This window comes from Rhipicephalus microplus, chromosome X (assembly GCF_043290135.1).
Source record: "Rhipicephalus microplus isolate Deutch F79 chromosome X, USDA_Rmic, whole genome shotgun sequence".
NCBI classification, from domain to species: domain Eukaryota; kingdom Metazoa; phylum Arthropoda; class Arachnida; order Ixodida; family Ixodidae; genus Rhipicephalus; species Rhipicephalus microplus.
The window spans coordinates 11,672,130-11,688,397 of NC_134710.1; the positions used below are offsets into that span (position 1 = coordinate 11,672,130).

Here is a 16,268-nt window from a genome sequence, read left to right on the forward strand (position 1 = left end):
GTAACTTAGCAGCTAATCATCGTTACCGCAAGCGCACGGCAAAGCGAGATTATCCCAGTGACACACGAGTAAACGTCCGAGTCTGCCAAGTGATTATCAAACTCAAGTGCATATTGTGAACCACACGACGGACGTAACTTAGCAGCTAATCATCGTTACCGCAAGCGCACCTCAAAGCGAGATTATCTCAGTGACACACGAGCGAACGTCCGAGACTGCCAAGTGATTATCAAACTCAAGTGCATATTGTGAAACACACGACGGACGTAACTTAGCAGCTAATCATCGTTACCTCAAGTGCACCGCAAAGCGAGATTATCCCAGTGACACACGAGCGAACGTCCGAGACTGCCAAGTGATTATCAAACTCAAGTCAATATTGTGAACCACACGACGGACGTAACTTAGCAGCTAATCATCGTTACGGCAAGCGCACCGCAAAGCGAGATTATCCCAGTGACACACGAGCGAACGTCCGAGACTGCCAAGTGATTATCAAACTCAAGTGCATATTGTGAACCACACGACGGACGTAACTTAGCAGCTAATCATCGTTACCGCAAGCGCACGGCAAAGCGAGATTATCTCAGTGACACACGAGTAAACGTCCGAGTCTGCCAAGTGATTATCAAACTCAAGTGCATATTGTGAACCACACGACGGACGTAACTTAGCAGCTAATCATCGTTACCGCAAGCGCACCGCAAAGCGAGATTATCCCAGTGACACACGAGCGAACGTCCGAGACTGCCAAGTGATTATCAAACTCAAGTGCATATTGTGAAACACACGACGGACGTAACTTAGCAGCTAATCATCGTTACGGCAAGCGCACCGCAAAGCGAGATTATCCCAGTGACACACGAGCGAACGTCCGAGACTGCCAAGTGATTATCAAACTCAAGTGCATATTGTGAACCACACGACGGACGTAACTTGGCAGCTAATCATCGTTACCGCAAGTGCACCGCAAAGCGAGATTATCCCAGTGACACACGAGTAAACGTCCGAGTCTGCCAAGTGATTATCAAACTCGAGTGAATATTGTGAACCACACGACGGACGTAACTTAGCAGCTAATCATCGTTACGGCTGGGCGTAACTTTCCCCTTTCGCAAAAGCAACGTCTAGACGTAATGGTAGAAGTCATTGGTTACGTCCAAACGTAAAAATATGACATGTTAGAGTTACGTCCAGCGTGATAATACAAAACCGGCTTGTTAAACCCACCAATCCAATTGGCAGCAGTAGCGTAGTCTGCTAACGCAGCACGTGCAGGACGCCTAGGTCTTTAGTTAAAGCCCTATTAAAAATTTAGTTTTTTACTTTCTTTGTGCAAGTACTTTTTTTAAACAGTGCAGCATTGTTGTTCCAAGGGCGTCACTTATGTTTTTTCTTAAAGGAAATAGATAGATAGATATGTGGGGTTTAACGTCCCAAAACCACCATATGATTATGAGAGACGTCATAGTGGAGGCCTCCGGAAATTTCGACCACCTGGGGTTCTTTAACGTGCACCCAAATCTGAGCACACGGGCCTACAACATTTCCGCCTCCATCGGAAATGCAGCCGCCGCAGCCGGGCTTCCCAGTTTTGAGAAGACGATTGAGATTTTTTTTTTTTTAGACCTGGTTGGTATCCTCAAGGCCCTTGCCTAGGCAAGGACTCGGTGAGGCATCCCAACATTTTAAAAGAATCATACCATGTGTTTGGTGCATGATGGCCTGAGCTGCCTATGTACCACAAAAACCAAACCAAACCAATAAATATAGCACTCTGAAGCGCGGTTCCGAAAACACAGCGGAGTTTATTAATGCATCTATGCCATTGTTCCAACTACTTCTCTCTCCTCAGCAGACTACCCACTACTAGCTTACGTCCCAAGTGTGCCGTGCCAGAAGAAGAAAAGTATGCCACATCTGTTTAGTGTCGCAATAAGAGGTGTACCATCTTAAGTGTCTAAACTTTCAGGAGTTTCTTTGGAAAAAGGGTAGAAAATTTTAAAACGGAATTTTGCTATCAGAGTTCAGTCTCCTTTCATCACTGGGATGAATGCCCACAACACTGGTATGTGGAGACAATGACAATTGTACTGCCAGTAAATGTTCATTGCAGGCTTCATAGAGTTTTGTTTATTAAAAGAACAAATACTTAGTGGTCACGCACACACTTTTTGTTGTTCTTATTAGCGGCGGCGGAAGCTATGCTTGTGTTTCTCCGCCCTTTACATGAAGGCAAGCGAACAAACCGCTGGCAGTGCCACCAGGTGCCTTTTCAAATGCGTAAGAAAAAAAGCAAAAATTAGTCTCTGGCGCAGCCTGAAGCTGCCTCAAGTGCATAAATTACAATTTAAGGGTATACATGTTTCACATAAAAAACAGCGCCAATAACGAGAGACTAGAAAAAGAAGGAGACAGACAGCGGCACTCAGTGCCGCTGTCTGTCTCCTTCTTTTTCTAGTCTCTCGTTATTGGTGCTGTTTTTTATGTGAATCATGTCGTACCAACTCGCCCAAGCAACCACGTTATATACATATTTGTTTTTAAGCAAATTAAGTCTACCTGCTAGGATTTCTTGCCCTACCATAGGATTGCAATAGGTGACGCTAGCGGTAATTTTTCGTCGACTTTCAACATCAAGTTAAAATTATAATTCCTTTTTATGAGACAAAAGCACACTCATTGCCGCCGATATAATGAATGATCTTCTCATTAGTGCTACAATCATAAAAAATTTTCAGAGCAGTAGGCAGTCTCTTTAAGCAACTCAAGAAAAGAATGCGGACTGACAGGGTAATATCAGAACATAGTTTGCTTTCGATACAATAGGTACAACAAATACAACAATACTCAAGATATTTTAAAATGCTCGAATAATGTTGAACCACACAAACTATAAACGTCACAGTCATACATTTTAAACTACCAAACGCTTCAAGACAACAAACCATTTTGGCCAGACTCAAATATGCATTGGTTGTTTGGTCACCTCACCACCGACATGACATAGATATGTTAAAATCTGTTAAAAAAAAGTAATAAGGTTTATATTTTCTCGCTATCCAGCGTTTCTAGCCTACTTAGTGAGCTCATGTTTTAACAGTGCAGCCCTTCTCGAACATCAGCACACTTGCCATCGTGTCATCCTCTTGCAAAAGATAGTTCATACCGGTTCTAGTATTCTAGCACCCATATCTTTCAATCTTCTGCACACCATAGCCATCGATTTCATCCCTTAGATTCTTCTGAAAACAACGCGGAGAAACTCGAAAAGAAAGGCAACAGGAAAGAGCGCTGTTAGAACACGAGCGTTTACTTCCTGTGACCAAATATATACACTTTGGAAATAAATATATTGATGAATTCATGCCAACCAGCTCAATTATTGACCCTTTTAAATATGCCCTAAATATTTTCTCATTAGATACATTCCAAATTGTGTTAGTTTCTTTTTTTCATTGCTTGACGATAAGCTTGATGAGTCTCTGCGCAGACTCTGTGTTGAGCAGTTTGAAAAAAAAAAAAAATTGCGTTAATGTGCATTTTGCTAAAATGTGTTTTTCTTCAAGGTGCTGAACATTTGTATTTACACCTGCTATGTCTCAAAAATTGAGACAGCAGTGTTAATTGTTTATCTATTTACACTTCACGTACATCGCCGTAAGGCATTACGTAGGAGAGGTACACACAAGTAATATCAGAACATAGTTTGCTCTCGATACAATAGGTACAAAAAATACAACAATACTCAAGATATTTTAAAATGCTCGTATAATGTTGGACCACACAAACTATGAACGTCACGGTCATACATTTTAAACACCCAAACGCTTCGAGACAACAAACCATTTTTACTGGCAATGATGTTGTGGGCGTTGTTACAGGAAAGAAAAAAAAAGGGTTTATTATCAGTTTTATTAACCATATCATCCAGTAGACAGTTCCATTCTTGTATTGTTTCCACTAAAAAGGAACTACCAAAAAAGTGAGTTTTGTAGGGGTATTTCTCGTGAATAGTTTCATCAGTTTGAGACGTACGTTGGTGTGAACAGATAATCATTGATAAATAAATAACATGAAGACATGTTCTTATCACGTAATTTTCTTTGCCCTTTCGGGGAAACAGATTTTTTTTTTTTTAATTCTAAGGACAAACATTTCTCCTAGCTAACTCTTGAATGTACCCCTGCCGCCGGTCCGATGAACCCCGGGCCGGTGACGACCACTGCCGGCGATTATGGCACCGGCGCACAGGTCTATCAATGAGTCAGCAAATGCTGTGAAGCCAAGGAAATGTGGCAATAAAATGTGGCATGCACACGCATGTGCATCTTATTAGGAATAATATCTCAGTGCACCATGAATTTTCTTTATTATGTTAACAGCAACCTTTCTGCACTAAAAGGAAAAAGGCAACTGAGATCAGTGCCCGGATAAAACAATGTTGAAATCCACAAGCTTCACTGAAGTGCGACCAATAGCTGTTTCACCAGTCAGCACTGTTATTGGCCAGGTAATCTCTGCGGCCAATGTTGGATGCTTGTTTGCTCTGCATAGCTTCCAGTTTGGGACAGTCGGTGATGCGGTGCCCAAGACCTCCACAGTAGGAGCAACCACGTTCCTCTGCACCAGAAAGCAAAAATCTTTCAAGTCAACTAGGTTATGGTTAATTTGATTCCCCTTCAACTTAACACTTCATATAAAGCTGTAACAGGTTGTAGTACAAATTCATGGGCAGAGAAAGCCACATCAGAAATCTATACGATTGCCTTCAGGTCCATATTCAGGTTCACCAATCTTGACAAGAAACTACTTTGACTGAAGCACTTACTAGGCATAATAGCGTATTTCTAGTGACCCCAAGCCACTTGACAGTAGAAAAAAATAAGATACCAAATGAAAGGAAGTAAGTTTTGCCAAATACACAATATTCTTGAATTTTTTTTATATTGTTATCTAATTACTCTGGGTTGCTAGAAAGGACTACATGCACAAGAAACGAAGAAAAAAAGTGTGAGAAAGGGGTCACAAAACTACGAAGTATTGACTTCAAGGTATTACAGCTGTTTGCTTTGTTTTTTTTTAAGAGTTTCTTGTGGGACTGGGCACGGAAAGAATAAATTATCAAACTCACACAAGAATAAACAGCTCAAGTGTATTACCTGCAGTGTTGCCAACCATAGCTTAATCACCCTACTTGTAGGATACTTTCAAGTTTTTTTTGTTTTTTTGGCCAGCATGGGGTAGGGCGGTGATACGATTTTCTTGTAAGACGTAGGGTAATTTCAACATTTTGCTAGTCAGTGATCAGTGAAAAACATAGAAGGTCCGTGCGGCATATCTGAAGGTTACATTCCTGAAGAAATGTGAAAACTATGAATAAAATTGGAATTGTCTTAATTGACATGTTGCCAGCACAAGGCAAAAACGAAAGATAATTTTTTTAGTAATTTGTTTGTTTGAAAATACATGATTGTTGTGATGCAGGAGACGAACGATGACATTATGAGTTTCCTGACTGGGCCTCTAGCCTGGGCAGCATACTACGTCGCACATCTTTGTGCTAGCATAGCACTGTTGTTTTTTCTTATGATTGTTTTTTTTTTTTCTCCTCTCGGTCAAGTCCCATGTGTTGGTAGGGTGGAGGGGTTTATAAATTTAGGCAAGAGAGGTAGGCCTCAAACCACGAAATTAATGAGTCGCTTTTGAGTATAGGCTTAAGTTTCGAGAGAAGTTTTGAATGCAACATGTGGTCAAATGCCTTTTCAAAAAGTCTAGGAAAATCATGTCAATCTGGCCTTGTTTATCTAGAATAGCTGCTATGTCATGAACAGTTTCCAACACTTGTGTGACGGTAGAGAAGCCTTTTCGAAAGCAGTGTTGTCTGTCTTTATTAGATTGTTTTCATCGAAAAAGTTGAAAGGTGCTTGAATACAATGTGTTCTAATACCTTTGCGCATGAGCAAAGCAGAGAAATTGGTCTATAGGTGGAAACGAGAGAAGCATTCGTTCATTTGGGTATAGAAATAATTTTTTTGAATTTCCAGTCATTTGTAAGAGCGCACTGTGATAGTTACTTCTAAAAGATGATGCACAAAAACTTTGAGCACAACTCAGCATACCTCGCAAGGAACGCATTAGGAATGCCATCAATACCGGGCATCTTATTGGGAGCTATGTTAAGAAGCAGACACAAAAATCCTTCCTCAGATATTGAAATGCCACTTACTGGTGGGATGTCATGCACAGTTTTTGGACATGGCTTTCTACCATCGTCATCAGTAAACACTGAACAAAAACAAGTTGAAATATTTCTTTGTTATCTTTGATATCTTTGTTAGTAACGACAGTGCCGTTTACACATATAATATAAAAACACTTCTTTTTCGGGGCAAAACGCTGCTGGAATTTCACTGGGGATGACAGCAAGAAGTTTTCTAATGTGACGTAGTACAGATCTTTTGCTTTCTTGATACACTCTTTTAATACTTTGCGCACGATGCTGAGTTTCAGCATGTTCATCAGAGTGGGATTCCGACGCTGCTTTCTTATCTTTGCTCTTCATCCCAAGCGAACAACTGGCTTAGTAATCTATGGGCTTACATTTCTTATTACATTTCATATTAAATACTAATTTGTCCCCTTTTTGCATTATTAGCACTGAATCATTACTAAGGGATCTATAAATATGCATTGATGCAAAAAACGCGACATGCGTCATGTTGATGTCACTGCTCCTTTATGCCAAGGCGATTTACGTAGCTAAAGTTGTGGTGACTAAAAGCTGTAGGTGAATTTTTTTTTTCTTGCTTCGACAACTTTCACTCTATAGTGTTGCCATGGCCCCGTCATCCCTTGAATATTCAACTTTCTCAAAGCGGGACCCAGTTTTACTGGAACAGAGGTCACTACATTCTATGAATGCGTCTGTGTGAAGGTGTGTCTGTGCAGGCAAGAGGGTTTTCTTTCTCCAGTGAATGCCAGCGAATTGTGTGCCAGACTTCGCATTCACAGGAGAGTGCAATGTATCCTTGATGTTTTCTTTCACGAGACTCTAATTTAATACAAACAAGCTATCACTACCTAATAAATGTACAGCCGCAGCCACTTATGTGTAGAGCACGTGAGCAGGCGGTTTTTGCCTGGCGGCGCAAAAGCTTGAGGCACTTTAGGGCTCTGAAGTGGTGTATCAGGAGCATGCATGTTCTAGCTGTCAGGCTGACCATGTCAGAGCCCAGTACTCCCTCAAGGTTTCGTGCCGCAGAGCAAAAGCCGATGACTCGCGTGCTCTACACAGATGTGGCCGTGGCTGTACACAATACAGGTGAGGAAAAATAATGTTAAACAAAAGTAAGACTTCCTAATAGGAGATTATTAGGTTGATACGAAGCCTTAAAAAACGAAATCTTTGTCACTCTTCTAAACCATCTGTAGTCCCCACCCGTATTGGATCATTTTAACAAACACACTGACACAGAGTTACACGCAGATGCCAGCAACATCAGACTAGGAGCCGTATTAGTTCAATGGAATAATGGCGTAGAGCGTGTGATTGCAGAACGTTGTCACCTACTGAAGAGAACTATTCTACAACGGAAAAAGAATGCCCAGCTGTTGTCTGAGCCATCACAATGTTTCGACCTTACTTATACAGCCACCCATACAGGGTAGTTAGCGACCACCACTCTCTGAGCCGGCTCGCAAATTTCAAAGATCCGTCATGTTGTCTAGCACGATGAAGCCTTCGGCTGCATGAGTTCAATGTCACCGTTGTAAGCAAGTCTGGGCAAAAACACACCTATGCTGATGTCTTTCACATGTACCAGTGGAAAATACCAACACTGACCATGAAGAGGATGACGTTTTTCTTTCTGCCATGACAGCAACTAGCTCGGCTCAGCACTAACGTGACGACTTGGAGCTCAGTCAGCTCATTGAATACCTAGAAGGGCGCGAATTTAACTTTCCTTGTACTTTCACCCGCTCAATTGCTTCCTTTTGTTTCTGAAATGGAGTCTGTTACAAGAAGAACTTTGACAATACGCAAGCTCAGTAACGTATGGTGTCGGGCTTGTTGGTGTATAGCTGTGTAGAACATCACTGGTACAAAACTTGAAAGACGACGAAAGAAGAGACATGGAAAAGCGCACACTCGCAACTGACTTTTATGAAGCCGTAGCTCACCATATGAAACCCTCATGCATGCGTACAAACACACGAAAACCACAAACAACTATTATCACAACCAATCAGATAAAAAGCAAACTCATTATCAAATATAGACAAAGACGGGACACTAATACATTGTTCTCCAAATTGCTTAAGGTACTTCACCTCGCCAGTTTGCGTGCGACTTTATCTTTGCTTCTTTGTAAGATACTCGTGCTTTTTCGTGTCTCTTCTTTTGTCTTCTCTCAAGTTTTGTGTCAATGATGTCCTACATGACAATATGCAAGCTACATACCTACTAATTGTGCTAAGCTCACTTTGTGGCGAAATTTTCAGTGCTTGTCACAACGAGCCACTCTCTAGACACCTTGGCTACACACGCACGCTGCGATGAATTTGCCGCTTCTATTATTGGCCAAGTCTTGCGAAAGCTGTGAAGTACTAGATCCGCATATCTTGCGACTGCCAATGACATAAGACCCCACCTGTACGACCAGTGAGACTCCTACGACGAGTAGCCATACCAAAAGTGCCATTTCATCCTGTTGGCATAGACTTTCTGGGATCATTCCCCATGTCTTCGTCTCGAAATCGGTAGATTTTGGTCGCTACAGATTACAATACTGTGAAACAAAGGCACTACAAAAAGCTACTGCAGCAGACGTCGGCCATTTTTTTGTTAACAACATCGTCCTCCGTCACTTTGCTCTAACCATCATCATCACAGATCGTGGTACAGCTTTTACTGCATAGATGTTATAGGAAGTCTTCAGGCTGAGTGGCATGAAACATTGCAAAACAAAGCATATAACCCCCAAACAAATGGGCTCACTGAAAGACTATGCAAGACCACTGCAGACACTGCATTGTATGTAACCATTCATCACAAGAACTGGGACGATATCCTACCCCTACGTCACATTTGCTTAAAGTACCGCAGGTCAAGAAAGTGCAGGTTTCACACCCTTTCGCCTTGTGCACATGCGAGAAGTAGCCACAATGCTTGACACCATGCTTGTTGCCGAGAACCTGGGAATGTTCAACATAGACGCTGCCATGTTCGCCTAATGTGCTGAAGAGGTTTGTCAACTAGCGCGACGCCGTATTCAGTGTTGCCAATCTGCTGATGTACGCCTCTACAATCTTCGTCAAAAGAAGTCACTTTCAACCCAGCCGATGAAATGCGGGTGTGGACCCCCATCCGACAAGGCAGCCGGTCAGAAAAGTTGCTGCGTCGCTATTTCAGACCCTACAAAGTTTTGCGGTGACTCAGTGAAGCAACCTACGAGGTTATCCTAGAAGGCACTTCAAGAAACTCTCACCGGCTTCCACAAGCTAAAATCGTTCAAGTTTTTAGACTGAAACCGTACTTTTGTCGCTGTGACTTCACTATTGAGTGACTAAACTGTATCGATAACTTAGCGTTTTTTTTTTTATCTTTTCCATTTTGTTGCTTCCTGTTTATTTTTACTTGATACCTTGCTTGCTAGTGGCCGACTGAGTTATTTTGTATTATGACACGTCTTTCGATTGTATAGTGCCTTTTTTCTTTTATCCTAATGCGCTGAATCGAGACGATGCTTCTTTGGGGAAGGGGAGTAATGACACATATCACTAATTAACCACATGCTGTGACACATACACATCTTTGAAGAAAGAGAGAATGTTTTGCTGCTCTGGTTCTGGAGTAGGTGTCGACTCCTGGGTTCCTGTTTTAGTTACCACCGATAATATACAATATACATAATGGACATAATAAGGCATAATAAGCAACCACAATACCAAGAAGCTTACAAAGGAACAACACTTACCTCCAAGCTCCAAGTATTTCTCATTTTCAGACTGCAGGGCCAAAAGGAATGGTGGAACCTTTTGCTTGGCTTCTAGCAACAAATGTTTCATGTCTAAAAGCACAGACTCGTCTGAAAATACAAGCACAAAGGCAAATCAGAAAATACCCAAAAGAAACAAGAGGAAAAGTTTACTTATCAGGCAAATAAAGCATGGTGATTTTGAACAGCAAAACATGAAAATGAACTCAAGTGCTGTAATTATTTAAAAAGGACAATCTTCAACATCAATTACCTTAATATAAATATTTGATCATTTTAAACTAGTTGAAACAATGTTGCCTAGCATCCAGTTATCATGTATGAAGCAACTACGGGTGATGCACTACTTTCTTTGTGATTACAGAAATGAAGTTCACTGAGGTGATAATCTGGGCATGTTTAAGAATGGTAAAAGCACACTGCGGACGTCACAAACAAGGAACACACTCATATTATAATTATCGACAGTTTAATTTTGCAATCCTATCGCTACTTATATACTATATAACAACGGAAATGTTGCAGGCCCGTGTGCTCAGATTTGGGTGCACGTTAAAGAACCCCAGGTGGTCGAAATTTCCGGAGCCCTCCACTACGGCGTCTCTCATAATCAAATGGTGGTTTTGGGACGTTAAATCTCACATATCAATCAATACTATATAACAAAACATAAGCCCATCCGCTGCACAGGAGTAACAAAACAAGGCAACCTTTTTAGTTGAATGCCTTCATGGTAGCTATCTTAATTCTGACCACTTCCACCAAACAAAGACCTTTTGTAAACAGAGTTGAGCAGAAAAGCAGTGCTTGTAAAGAAGGTAACGTTCAATCACCCATGGGCTGCTTGTTACAAGGCGTTTGGCTTAAATTATAGTGCAAGCAGTTTGATAATATTGTAACGCGGACTGAAAGAGCGAGGAAGAAGAAGAGATCGGGCGCGCTCGAGCGATGGTGATTCGGCAGTGACGGTAGAGCGCTGACATTTTTCATTGTAAATAAACCCATCACATCCGTAACAGCTTTGGTGGAGGTGCTGGGTAACTTGCCATCCTGGACCCCGCAGCGGAAGTTCTTCGAAGAAGCAGACGCTTAGCTGGCCTACCTCCGGACAACATCAGCATGAACGACGACACAGCAATCCCATCGACGTCCTACGCTGCTGCATCCACCAGTGCCACCGACACGGCACAAGGTGGCCGTCGACCTCGACAACCAGACTACTGGGCACCTGAGCCACGAATTTTCTCAGGTAAAACTGCGAAGACGTGGACGCTTGGCTAAAACACTTCGAGAGAGTGAGCCGCTACTACGAATGGGGCGCACCGGCGAAGCTCGTGAACGTAGTATTCTTCCTTGCCGGGACAGCCTTGCTTTGGTTTGAGAACCATGAACATGTCCTCCCCACTTGGGATATATTTGTTAAGGAACTGAAGGCCTGCTTTGGGGACACGAGTTTCATGAAAAAGAAAGCTGAGCAAACGCTGTCACGTAGGGCTCAGTTGCCCGGCGAGACGTGCACAACCTACATTGAAGAAGTGTTGAAGCTTTGCGGAATTGTCAACGCAAATATGTCTGACGAAGACAAAGTCGGTCATTTGTTGAAAGGCATCGCCGAGGACGTGTACAATTTTTTGATAACAAAAGAAAACTTGAACACTCCTTCGATTTTCAGGCAGCAGTGTCGCGCATTCGAGGCGTTGAAGACCCGAAGAATTTTACCCAAGTTCGGGCGCTTGGACAATGTTCCCACTGTCGCAAGTATGGACGTCGCCACCTGCGAAGACATTTCTTACCTCGTACGTCGGGTAGTTCGAGAAGAGCTCGTACGACTTCAAGCAGGTGACGTTCACCACCAATGCTCGTTCGCCGCGTGCCCCGAACCACCTCCCTACTGGATGCGAGAGCGTCACGTCGAAAACCGACCACGCACAAAAACTGCAGATTTTACCCCGTGGCTTCCGTTTTCCCCGACGGGTTGTGGCCACCACCGGATGTCATCATCTCGACGTGCCGCTGCGGACCCCCGACCGTCGTCAACCAGGCATCTACCAGAAGATTACTATGCTTCATCACAAAATGTTCCTGCGGAGCACGACCCGTCTCCGCGTACTTCTGCCACCTCTGCTCCGGCTAACGTAAGTCGACAAGTCCCCGTTTGCTACACATGTGGTCTCCCAGGGCATATTTCGCGCTTTTGTCCCAGACGGCCGCCTGCACCGCCACGTTTTTCGACGTATCCGGCTCGTATGTACGAAACGCCTGTGCCGCCACGTTTTTCGACGCACCCGCTTCGTATGCATGAAACCTGGACCTCTCACTCGGCCGACCACCGTCCCCGACAGCAATGGCCTAACGAATTTCGCAGCGAGTCCCCTGCCTCCGAGAGAAGCCTGACGCCGCCTCCGACACGGTCCCGCCGGTCGCCGTCTCCGCGTCGTCGGTCACCTTCCCCGCATCAGCTGGGAAACTAACTGGTGCGACCGATGGAGGTGCGGTCGCGGGACGGTCAGTTTCGCCAATTCCTCCTTCTGCTGTGATGTTGATGAACAAAGTGCGTGTGTGTATAGACGGTGTAGATACTCTTGCTCTTGTAGACACTGGTGCTGCTGTTTCGGTTATGAGCCTTCGTTTCAAACATCGTTTCTTGGGTCACAAAGTTATGTTCGCGTGGAATCGTAAAGAAACTTTTCGTGGAGTTGGAGGCGAAACGTTATGCCCTGTTGGTATTTGTTCAGTTGTACTCACGATTGGTGGACAAAATTTCCGAGTTGAATTCACCGTACTGGCTCGCGCAACTCATGACATCATTTCAGGGATAGACCTCCTTCATGAATGCGGCGCTACACTTGACTGTGGAACTGGAGAGATTCTTCTACAAAGTACGTTGCCCGCTGCAATAGTTGACGATTTTCCGACTCTGCCAATCGATGCTCTTTCGTTGTCTGAAGATGTGACGATCCCTGGTCGGACAGCAGTGTTTGTACCCGTATGCTCTTCTCATGTCCGCTCAGGACCCTGCACTGGACTTGTGGAGCCTGATCATGCAAACGCCATTAAGAAGAATGTGCTGGTCCCACGGTCTGTCCTTACAGCCATCGATGGACATGCTTGCTTGTGGGCACTCAACGCAGCCTCAGAGCCTGTTGTTCTACCAGTCGGATTCAAACTGGGTACGTTCGAGGAGCAGGCCACCATTGACGTGAGAATGGTCTCAGAATCTCCAGCTATCAGTCAGACTGCGCCCAACTACTCAGCCGAGATTAAACGTATGATCAACAAGTCGTTGCCTTCTTCCGAGCAGAATGTCCTTGAGGAGGTACTTACACGCTACGCGGGAGTCTCTGATTTCGCTCAAAACAAGCGTTGTTCCATGTTGCCCGAATCCCGTATGCACCACCGCATCAACACGGGAGATGCTACACCGATACGCCAGAAACCCTATCGCGTATCCCCGTCAGAGAGGCAAGTGATCGCCGATCAGGTCAACGACATGCTGCAGAAAGGCGTTATTCAAAAGTCAAGCAGTCCCTGGGCAGCTCCTGTTATATTGGTAAAAAAGAAAGACAACTCTTGGCGATTCTGTGTAGACTACCGCCGTCTCAACGCCGTCACAAAGAAAGACGTGTATCCGCTACCACGCATCGACGATGCTGTTGATTGTCTGCACTCGGCCGCATACTTTTCGTCTGTCGACCTAAGGTCTGGATACTGGCAAATACCAATGCATCCGTCTGACAAAGAGAAGACTGCTTTTGTCACGCCTGATGGATTATTTGAATTCAACGTTATGCCGTTTGGCTTATGCAATGCCCCAGCTACCTTCGAGCGATTCATGGACTCCATCCTTCGCGGTCTCAAATGGGAGATATGTATGTGTTATCTCGATGATGTAATTATTTTTGGCAAGACATTCCACGAACACAACCATCGGCTTAGCGTTGTTCTAGACTGCGTCAAACAAGCTGGTCTCGTTTTAAACGCAAAGAAGTGTCATTTTGGTGAGCGTCAAGCCCTTGTGCTTGGATATCTAGTTGACAAGGACGGTATACGACCAGACCCGCACAAAATCAGTGCTGTCCGAGACTTCAAGCAACCGACGTCTTTGAAGGATCTCCGTAGCTTCGTGGGCCTGTGTTCTTATTTTCGTCGGTTTATCAAAGACTTCGCCCAGCTTGCTCATCCCCTGACAGAGTTGCTCCGCAAAAACACTCCATTTCGATGGACCATTGAGTGTGAGGCTGCTTTCGAGCAGCTGAAGTATTTGCTTACTTCCGGACCCCTCTTGCGCCATTTCGACCCGGAGGCACTCACGGAACTGCATACAGATGCTAGTGGTATCGGAGTTGGTGCCGTGCTAGTTCAATATCATGATAGCCGGCAGCACATCGTGGCGTATGCAAGTCGTACTTTGACTAAGGCGGAGAGGAATTATACGGTCACCGAACTCGAATGTCTTGCAGTTGTTTTCGCCGTCCAAAAGTTCAGACCTTATTTGTACGGCCGGCAGTTCAAGATCGTCACAGATCATCATTCGCTTTGTTGGCTTGTCGGACTACGTGACCCAGCCGGTCGGTTGGCTCGCTGGGCCTTACGGCTTCAAGAATATAATTATTCTCTGACCTACAAGAGCGGTCGATGTCACGCAGATGCCGACTGCTTATCTCGTCTTCCATCTCCAACTGTGGATGCTGATGATGATGATTTTGACAACTACCTGGCCGCAATCTCATCCAACTTCCCAAATTTGGATGTCTTTCGTCACGAACAACAGCGTGACCCTTCGCTGAAACCAATGATTGATGTGGCTCGTAGCTCTAAACGCGCCACGCCATTCGTGATTCATGACGCCCTATTATATCGCAAGAATTACTCCAGCCATGGTTCCACACTACTACTCATCGTGCCAGAATGCCTGCGTCTTGCGGTATTCCAAGCCATGCACGATGACATCACGTCTGGGCACCTTGGATTTGCCCGAACGCTTCACCGTATCCGACAACGTTTTTACTGGACTCGACTCTGGAAGACCACCAAGCACTACGTCGCAAGTTGTGATGTCTGCCAACGCCACAAACAACCTACCACACCATCGGCCGGCCCACTGCAGCCGGTTAAGCCACCGACATCACCATTCGAAAAAGTTGGCATAGATTTACTGGGCCCTTTCCCCAAGTCTACCACCGGCCGCTGCTGGATTATTGTGTGCGTAGATTACCTGACGCGGTATACTGAAACGATGGCGGTTGCTTCAGCCACATCATCTGATGTGTCATGGTTTCTTCTACACTCAATCATACTTCGTCACGGGGCCCCTCGTGTGGTGATAAGTGATCGCGGCCGTCAGTTTACCGCTGACGTTGTCGAAGAGTTGCTACGGCTTTGTGGGTGTCAGTATCGCCATTCCACGCCATACCACCCTCAGACCAACGGCCTCACTGAGCGCACCAATCGTACCATCATCAACATGCTTTCAATGTACGTCGCAGCGGATCACAAGAACTGGGATGCCGTATTACCTTTTGTTACATACGCCTTTAATACCGCGAAACACGAAGTCACAGGTTATACGCCTTTCTTTCTTCTCTATGCTCGTCATCCGCAAAGTTTCCTTGACACCATACTGCCATTTTCGACGAACGAAAACGCCAGTGTCGCGCAGACTTTGTGTCGCGCCGAAGAAGCTCGTCGACTTGCTCGGCTCCGAACTCTTTCCGCCCACGCTCGCGCGAAAGACCGTTACGACGCAAAACACCCGCCCGTGACTTTCGCTACAGGTGATTTGGTCTGGCTGTGGACACCTGTTCAAAAAAAGAGACTTTGCCAGAAGTTTCTTTCTAAGTACTTAGGACCGTTTGTCATTACTCAGTGCTTAAGTGACATCACTTACGCTGTCGCGAGAGTGACAGCTCAGAACCGGCGTTCGCGCAAGACGCAAATTGTGCACATTGCCCGATTGAAGCCCTACAACAACCGATCGCTTCTACTCGCTCGGTGAGCTTCGTCTGGCCCGGAGGGAAATGTAACGCGGACTGAAAGAGCGAGGAAGAAGAGATCGGACGCGCTCGAGCGATGGTGATTCGGCAGTGACGGTAGAGCGCTGACATTTTTCATTGTAAATAAACCCATCACATCCGTAACAATATTGCAACCTACTCAAATTCAAGCAAACTGTTGTGTTAAAAGTTTTAATTACAATGCATCTGGAAACCCTGTAAATGTCGGTGGGCCTGTCTTGTTCCCACGTATATATTTGAGTGTCATTAAAGT

At 44.7% G+C, this 16,268-nt stretch overlaps 1 protein-coding gene across 2 annotated transcripts in view; it reads right to left on the reverse strand.

Annotated features, from left to right (window-relative positions):
- Positions 1 to 4,353: 4,353 nt before the first annotated feature.
- The window catches only part of abs (ATP-dependent RNA helicase abstrakt), a 160,751-nt gene continuing 148,836 nt past the window's right edge, over positions 4,354 to 16,268 (reverse strand). For both annotated transcript variants that reach the window (XM_037426588.2, XM_037426587.2), the window contains 2 exons: positions 9,981 to 10,091; positions 4,354 to 4,623 (listed from right to left, as the gene is read on the reverse strand). In XM_037426588.2, the coding sequence (XP_037282485.1) occupies positions 4,487 to 4,623; positions 9,981 to 10,091 (248 nt within the window). In that variant the 3' untranslated portion in view covers positions 4,354 to 4,486. The remainder of the gene's footprint in view (positions 4,624 to 9,980; positions 10,092 to 16,268) is intronic.